Source organism: Abramis brama (genome assembly GCF_963993115.1).
Source record: "Abramis brama genome assembly, chromosome: 2".
Classification (NCBI taxonomy): Eukaryota; Metazoa; Chordata; class Actinopteri; order Cypriniformes; family Leuciscidae; genus Abramis; species Abramis brama.
The window spans coordinates 60,626,479-60,635,818 of NC_139964.1; the positions used below are offsets into that span (position 1 = coordinate 60,626,479).

Here is a 9,340-nt window from a genome sequence, read left to right on the forward strand (position 1 = left end):
AGAGCCACACTGTCAGCGTAAAAAATCTTGGAAAATCTCCAAGGTCGAGTTGGGGAGAATTCACTGGAAAATAGTTAAGGTACAGAGGTGCATAAGACAAAGAAGAAACAAAATCTACTCACATTTGCTTCAGAAAATGTAGAATTAATGTTACAAATTTCATCTCCATGGCAACAAATCTATTGCAATGAATTGGGTTATGTTGCAATATGTAAACTTATACAGAGTAACTAAAAATGGATACATTAAAGGCAGTTGATTAGTGTAACCATATCTATTGCTAGCTGATTATAATATATTAATTATGTGAGATGAACCTTTTTATGCAAGAACTAAAAAAACAAAGAACACTCTTCAAGTATTTACTGTCCAACAATTTTTTTTATTACATTGTCATGTCCAGTTGCAAATGGCACATAATGAGAATAAAATAAAAGTTCAAAAATGTGCGTTTTCAAACCTTATGAGATCTTATCCCACCAGGGAAGGCACAAACACTTCATCTTTTTCTTCAACACATTCACATGGAAAAGCTTTAGCCGAAAAAGTGCAAATCAACAAGCTAGAGTTACAATAAAAAACACTGTTGTTCCTGATGTCAGAACATGCTGAATACAAGTCATGTAACCCAAAATGTCCACAAACACCACAAATAACAATTTGACAAACAAATGATTTGCTTTTGACTGGCTTTGTGTGTTTGTGTATGTGTGCGTGGAGAAATCTGAATCTCTCTGATGTGAACAAGGATATTTCTCCAGTATTTTCTGAGCCACGTTGCTGCTATTTAAAACCTGGCCTCATTACAGAAGCCAGTTCACTCTAAAAATGTTTTCGGGAGCAGGAACAAATCCTATGGCCGAAGGCTCAGCTTATGATGCACAGCGTTTTGCATAAGCAGAATTACTGACCATTATGTAATAGCGCATTTAGATTCTGAATTTCCTAGAAACCGCTATTATACGGAGTGAAATAAGACCATGAAAGCACTGAGAGGCAATGACAGTGACTTTGCATGATTCTACACAAAGTGCATTCAATTGCTTAATGTATTGTTGCATTATTTCGTGAAGACTTATGCTAATTGAGATTAAGCAAAAAACAGTTTGTGCAACAATAATCCAGTTTTTTTGTATTATATTTTGTTAGTGTACCATCAGTTTGTGCTTCATTAAAGGGAAAATTCACCCAAAAATGAAAACTGTCATCATTTACTCACATTCATATTGTTCCAAACACATATGACTTTCTTTCTTCTGTAGAACACAAAGGAAGTCAAAATATATTCTTTTATGTTCGACTGAAGAAAGTAAGTCATACAGCCAGAAAATGCTGACTGAATTTTGGGTGAAATACCCCTTTAATATAATGAGTTTAATGACAAGTAATTTGTGCATTTGTTTGTACTTTTCTTAAGCCATTATATTATGTTGAAATATTTCCGTATGTTGCGTTATGTGGACTTTACATTATCATCTTGTGCTTATGCTATAGAGAATGTGTTATGTTTAAGTATAGGTTTAAAGAACACACATTGTTTGTTTGTGTGTGTGCAGATTCATGAATGTTTCTCAGTATTCCCACAATGTTGCATCAGCAATCGCCTGGCCGCTGGCTTTGAGAACCCCAGCGTGGTCTCCCTTAAGATACTTGCCTTCCTTCGTCTTAATGGCCACTTTATTATAATCACAGAACTCAAAGTGGAAATAGACAGGTGTTCCACTGTTGCTAATCACAGAGCCGTCTGCCTCCACTGTCCAGAACTTCCCCACCGAGTCTGAGGAGAGCAATTAGAGAAATGGTAACTATTTACATCCTACCAACTCCTACCAAGTCAGAGTCACACTGTCACTCACCTTTGAGGCTGTAAGCGTTGTTGTTGTACTCTAACTGGAAGACATCATATGATGAGCGGTTTGAATCAAGTGTACCGGTTCCTTGCTTACGGCAACCAATGAAGCCGTGTTCCCCACGCAGAACTATCAGCGGCCGGTTGATGAGCTTCACCACAAACTCCTCCTGCTCGCCTGTAAAAGAGAACAGCACACGCTGGGACACACTCTACGTATAACCTGTTAGCTGAGGTTAATCATACGGTGCTCTTGATTTTACATATGCATGTTAAAAAATTTAATAAGCGTGTTCACACTTGTAGATTGGTTCTCTTGGTTCTCGGACCAAAAAAGAAAAGGATACACTTAATCCTGGTTCGCTTAGCGTTCACACTGTCATTAATATAAGTATTTTGTGATGAAACTTATCGAACATCTAAAACAATCCTGGGTGCTGGGCTAGATGCTCTCGTTGTGTGTGCATATGTAATGGAGGCAAGCTAGTAGTCGCTGTACGTGTAACCCTCATTCCCCTGACCTCAAGAGACACGCTAGCGACTGGCGGCTCCGGTCTTTAGCGTCCTTGATTGCCTCCCACGCCGGAGACGCCGATTCAATCCCGCTCAAAGCAGGTCAAGTTGGACCGGAGGGGTTACATTGGTGCCATGACCTGGATGGAAGTGAGGTTTAGGCGTGAATGTAACGGAGGCAAGCTAGCAGTCGCTGTGCGTGTAAACCTCACTCCCCTGGCCTCAAGAAGCGTGCTAGCGACTGCAGTTTTTAGCGTCCTTGTTAGCATGCCTGCCTCCCACGCTGGAGATACCAGTTCAAATCCTGCTCAGAGCAGATTGAGTACAATGGTATTTTTATCAGCTGAGAACGAAAGACTTATAAAATGTGTAAAGGACCATTCACACCAAGAACGATAACTATAAATATAACTATAACGATAACTATATTTGCGACCACACCAACAGACAATAACGGTCTGTTTATTCTAAGCTCGCGCGCTGCGGTTTCAAAGTGTTTACAACGTCATTAAACATGTTTTTGCTGTTCTTGTTGCATTTACATGGCTTTAACCAGCAGATGTCCTCGACATGCTCTGTTTTGAGTGAAGCTAGTGTAGTGATCTAATAATCTAACAGTGAGTTTAACTGACATAGTCAATATAGTGGAATAAAAACTTTTCACCGCAACTTCAAAGGAAGCAAGACAATGTTGTCGAAACGAGCGTTGGATACCTGAGGTAGTTACTTCTCACCATTTATTTAGAGGGTATGAACGATTTTTCCCATATCCATTTTTTTGAAAATGGGCTTGACTTGTCAAACAGTGGTGGATTTTTCTGGACCTCGGCGATTAACTACATTAGTTCATTAACTTCAAAATCTCTTCAATGTTGTCTGCCATTTTAAATGCGCGAGCCCTTAAATTAGAATTTATTCTGATTGGCTCTCAGTGATTTGTCGTTCAACAGCTGGAAAAAAATCGTTCCGAAAGTGATCCCAACGATATCGTTTCTCTATATCGTTATCGTTATAGCTGTGCTGGGAAACCTGCTATTCTTTAATATTGAGAAAGATTTTAGAACTATATTTTATCATTATATTTATCGTTATCATCCTTAGTGTGAACGGGCCTTCAGAGTCAAAACAGCGCCAGAAATTCCTCCATTACACACCCAAACTGAGATCTTCTGCGGTTCCAATGCCTGTGCCGTACTGTAATTGGCAACATGGCTCCTATGACGAGAGGAACCAGGTATTCTTGCGCATTCTGTCCTTTTTGGGGTTGCGTCTTGTGACATCACATCCTGTTTTTGGTTTGTTTAGATGTCACCAGTTTGTTTGGAAGCTTGTTTGGTGCACACCAGGGTTCACACTTATTCAAATGAACCACACTAACTGAGCAATTGCAACAGAGTTCATTTTAATCGAACCAAACCTGCCAAGTGTGAACACACCCTCAGACACAAACCTGCAGAGTCCACAGCGGCCGCCAGCTGTCCGTTCTTCTTGGCTGCCATGTATTTACCATTACTGGCCTTCAGTGCCACTTTTGACCCTTTCCACTCAAGGTCAAAGAAACAACTGGGTGATCTGGGATAAACAGACAGTTTCTTAAAATCAACTTGAAAAATAATAGACTAGACCCTATTTAATTTTGGAACGTACATTTCTGTATTTATTGAGCACAACTGAGCTTGTGTTCAACTCTAGCTAACAATAAACTTTGCTTTATGTATTGCAAATATTGTGGCTCTTAGAAAACTTTAACTGTACGTTGCTTTGGATAAAAGTGCTAAATGCAAAATGTGAATGTAACAATTCATCAGTGCACATTATCACAAATGTCTTTTTTTATTTTTATGAAATGGTATAATTTACTCCATCACTGAAACAACTTTCCTCCATTTTGGTATGTTTAAAAATTATTGGAGAATATATATATATATATATATATATATATATATATATATACTGTATAATTGTTGAGTAAACAGAACATCTAGTCAAGACAAGCTGTTATGTTTGCATTCCCTATTGACTTTATTTAATTCCTCTTGCCATATGGTTCACTCAGCAGCAAACAATCTGTTAGACTCAGACTGGCTAATCTACTATTCTACCCTGTGTCTATTTATATCTATGTGACATTTTCTGAAAGTAGTTACGTGTAGTTAATTGTTCTTACTTAGTGGAGGCAGAGCATTGAATCGCTCCACTTGGTGTGAGACTCCAGTACTTCCCATTGCAAGATCGGAAGGCACAGCGCTTTGTCTCCATGTCCATCTCCATCTGAAACACCTCCTGATCAGATTCCTCATCCTGATTGGCTGATAAGTCAACCCCTAAAATAATAATTCAGTCAGAGTGCCATTTTAAAACAGACTAGGAGAGTGAAGTTAATCAATCTGATACTTTTATGCATGCATGTACACACACTGACAGATTTCCAGAGCTCTTAAAAGTAAAGCAAAACTCAGAGCCAATGTGCATGCTTTTTATAGTATTCATATCTGTTTGTCATGCAATAAATTGCTTTTTTTCTTCTTCTTTTTTTTTACAGTAACTTTGATTGGTTTGCTAAGACAGGACAATCCTTTTACAAATGTCGGGTATGAAAATAAATAAATAAATTGGGCGCCCTGCATGCAAGGTTTCACAATAACACAAAAAGAGCAGTCTGGATAAATTTTAGTGCTGGATACTTAAATTTACAAAAAAAAATTTACTTAAATTGTACTTAAATTCACCCAAATATGGCCCAGAACTATTATTAATAATAGCCTAGTATTATTTATGAATCATGCTGCAATCACAGCTCACCTTGGCGCATGGAGATGTTTCTTTCGTTGCTGGCTGTGAGCACCACTTGCCCGTGACTTTGCTCGAGGACAAAAAGCTCATCTTTGCCGGCACGCGCGCTCTTGCCTGACTTCATTGTCCCGGTGGGGCCCGTGGGCGCGATGTATTTGCCCGTGGCGTCCCGGAAAGCCACCTTCCCCGCGCGAAATTCCAGCGTGAACCCGGTGCCCGTGCCCGGTTTGGTAGTCAGGGCGCCGCTGCACGTGAGGAAGCGGTTGTCTGCAGTCTGCAGATGATACCGGTGGTCCAGGTACACGAGCGTGAGCAGTGAGTCCACACCCCACGGCACGTCGCGGTCCACGGCGAGCTCGTTCCTCTCGGCGCACAGGTGCGCGTACCGCTTGCGCGCGATGCTGTACACGTTCACCTGAGGATGCACGGCCAGGTGCACGTTCCATTTTTCCGCAGGCGAGATGCTTTGCGCAAAGCACGAGATCCGGTCCTCGGTCCCGCCCAGGTAGCGCGCATGGGGCTCGGACTGCAGGGACCACCGGCCGTCGTCGTGGGCGATCACAAGGAACCGACAATCCGGGCCGGGTTGCTCGCTGTCCGCGGTCACGTTGCCGTCCTTGTCGGTGGCGAGGTAGCGACCCAAGTGGCTTTTGATGAACACGGCATTGGAGTCTCCGTGGTCTCCGGACTGCTCCAGTGTCCACACCTGCTTTTTCTTCATTGAGCTCGCGGAGGCATTGATCTTAAAACCAAACATCTCCGCTGTCAGATATTTGTTACCGGCGTTTATTAGCCCGAACCGAATCACCAAAGTCTCGCCTAATCCTTCAGAAGACATGCTGGAGCTGTTTAGACGTTACGGTTCGGTGAGAATCGGTGAGCAGCGGTTCCGAGGAGTGGGTGTGACGATTGATACACGATGGCGCGCGCGCGCGAGCGAGCGAGCTAGAGAGAGAGAGAGAGAGAGAGAGAGAGAGGTGCTGATGCTGATGATGCTGATATGTAGGCTGTAGCCTATGTAATATTTTTTAGGTGTCTTTCTGTTTTATTCCACACAGGAGCATCATCGTACTGGACAGCTGTTTGCACCAGATTTACCCTAATAAAATGCAAAGACTGGAACCGCTTTCCACGTCATCTCGCTGCTGTTGCTATGGGAAGAATAGACCGATCTTAAATTAAAGTGCCTTCTCTTGTGAAAAAAAAAATAAAATAATTAAATATATTTAAAGAGCTATACTTTAAATTAATTTACTTAAATGCGAACTGAATGTAATGCTTTCTGACACTTAGCCCATAGTGCATGTTATTTACATCAAAATGAAAATCTGTTAGTTTAAATATTTTGACCATTAAGTAGGTCTAAGTACAATAGGCTATGTAATTTCATCTAATTAGCCTACTTGTTTTTTTAAATATGGTTATAGGCCTACTGCCAAATACAAGCATTATAAGGTAAAGGCTATTTTAAAGTCATTTGTATTGACACTTGTCTATGTAGTGTATTTAAAACATTTTTGTTATTAAACATTTGTAATGTTGTAGCTACTTTACATGTGCTTTAGTCATCATCAAGATAACCGTGCTTCTTTAAAGCATTACAAAATCATGTTTTAAAAAATGTACTTTAAAGTTAAAAAAATAATTTGACATTATTACAGAAACGTAGGCCTACTCTGCTTATTATAGAAGTTTAAACCTGGAAGACTATGGAATTGGGGTGTATGGGACACTTGAAGAGACCTTCTGCAACAACTATCAACCTGTAGCTTTAGACTGAGGGGTTGAGCTGGTCAGTATCTTCTGGGAAAGCTGAGGTTGCGGCTGTATGTGCGGCCAGAAGGGGGCGCTCTTCGTGTGATCTGTCTGTATTCTAACGTCCCATAAACTGGTGGTAACGTAACGTAAAAAGCACCGTTGTTCAAAAGTGATGTTAAAAGGTTCTGCGGTCAATAAACCTAAAAAATAAAAATAAAAAACAAGTCTAAAACAATCCCCACATACAAACTCGTTACATCACCAATGAAACTGTGTAAAATTTAGGCCTACTTTTTTTTTAGCCTACCATTCAACTTATTTTTTATTAATAGTTGTAGATGTCCCCCAGACATTTCCTCTGCTCATCTGAAGTAAGGACGAAGGAAGCAGGAACTTGCTCGGGTTATTTTCAGGCCAAGCAGCAGCCTTCCTCTTCCTCTTCCTCTTCCTCTTAAAGGACAGGATATTGATTCAGTCCTTTATGCTCTGCTGACTGTTTGATGGAAATTAAATCTCTCCACTCATACTCTCTTTTTTTTTCTTCTGCACATGAACACACATAGCCTAAATACCAGTGGTAAGAGGTACAATTATTGATTGCATTAAAGTGATGATTCATTATTTATGTGTTATTATGTAGCCTATTTAGAAATTGTGTTTGGTGTCTCTTATTTAATAACAACAACAACAAAATCCATTAAATCACACACAGCATGAACATTAGTTCATTTTTATACTGGCAGATAAAAGTGTAAAATTCAGGCACAAACAGAATCAACACTAAATGTAAAATCTGTTTACATTCACATTAAATAATACACAGCACTGAACATTACACAAACCATTAGGCCTATATATAAATTTGATACAGCTAGACTAAACAAATAGTTTATATTCAAGCATGATTTGTTTTTATTTGATTTCTTTGGTAACACTTTACAATAAGGTCCATTAGTTATTGAAATTTATTATAAGCAATATTTTACAGTAATGTCAGCTAATAAAAATACAACTCATTGTTAGTTTGTGTTAGCTTAAATCCAATCATTAATATTAACAGATACAACTTTTGATTTTAATAACATATTAGTAAATGTTTAAATTAATATTAATAAATGCTTTAGAGGTCATATTCACTGTTAGTTCACTGTCACTGGGGCATTTAGGTAATAATATGTAACCTTTTGGTACCAATATGTTCCTTTGAGGTACTAATATGCACCCAGTAGCTTTTGATACCCTTTTTTTTCTGAGATGTAAACTAGTTATGTTGACAAATGTGTTAACATTCTTATTGTTAAAAAGAGTTCATGTTTATATCTTTACATGATCTAGAGTTTTAACATATCTCAAATTCTTTACAAAGAAAAAATGTAAAAGTTTACAGCCGTAATAGTGAAGACAAACACAGAAAAAGGCCATGGACAATATGCAATATGACAGTACTAATCTAACTTGAGCTTCCTTTTGTATTTTTTCTTGGGGGAAAATGAACATTACGAGTGCATTGTGTGGAACAAACACTCTGATGGATTAAGATGAAGCATCTCTGTGACAGAATTAAATGTTACCATATTTACACTGATAACTACGCCCCTAGACACAACACAGCCTAAAGTAGACCACTTTTTTTTTTAATTAAACCAGCTTCATTTACTCTCTTAATGAGCTGAACTCTTATGTGGCCCATAACTACACAGCTTCCAGGATCCAGACTGCTCTCTCAGTCCAAAATCAGCATTGACTGAGAGTTATGCCCATAATCTCTGCTAATGAAGCAGTGTAAATGATGAACAGAGTGCAAATCTCTCGATTTAATGAGGTTCATCTGTCAAATCCAACTAATGAAACCATTAAGTGAAAATAACATCATAAAATATTTAATGCTGAAAGCTAGATTTTGTTTTTTTCTCCCCAATTAACTCAAAAAGTAGCAGAAACTATCAGTACTGTCGATCAATGTGGCAGGTTTCTCACTTTGAGGTTAAGATACTTTTGCAATCAACTCACACAAAACATGTTGCAATCTCTTTGTCCAAAGACTGAAGAATGAAATTCAAAAACACGAATGTCCTGTTGTCTGGCAAGTATTTCAAGAAGTCAATGCATCTTTAGAGAGCTTGTTGAAAGTAAACCCATCTGTGTGTCATGAATGTGTCCTTGCATAAATTCTTGCATGATCTTCTTAGTCAGACTCAACAGCTCTCTCTGCTGATGATTTTGTAGAAGTTGAAACTCAAACTCTTTTTGTTATAAACTGATTTTTCAGCATCATTACTCTTCAGTGTCACATGATCCTTCAGAAATCATTCAGATTTGTTGATTTTCTGCTCAAGAAACATTTCTTATTATTATCAATGTTGAAAACAGTTGTGCTGCTTAATATTTTTTGGGAAAATGTGACAATTTTTGTTTAGAATTATAATT

General features: G+C 38.8%; 1 protein-coding gene across 1 annotated transcript; it reads right to left on the reverse strand.

The window, feature by feature from the left end:
• Positions 1–364: 364 nt before the first annotated feature.
• Positions 365–6,089, reverse strand: fscn1b (fascin actin-bundling protein 1b). The gene is made up of 5 exons (XM_084097703.1): positions 5,165–6,089; positions 4,530–4,686; positions 3,813–3,934; positions 1,857–2,027; positions 365–1,777 (listed from the first exon to the last, which is right to left on the reverse strand). Exons 1-5 carry the CDS (start codon positions 5,991–5,993, stop codon positions 1,572–1,574), a joined length of 1,485 nt encoding a protein of 494 aa, XP_083953829.1. The 5' UTR covers positions 5,994–6,089; the 3' UTR covers positions 365–1,571.
• Positions 6,090–9,340: the final 3,251 nt, after the last annotated feature.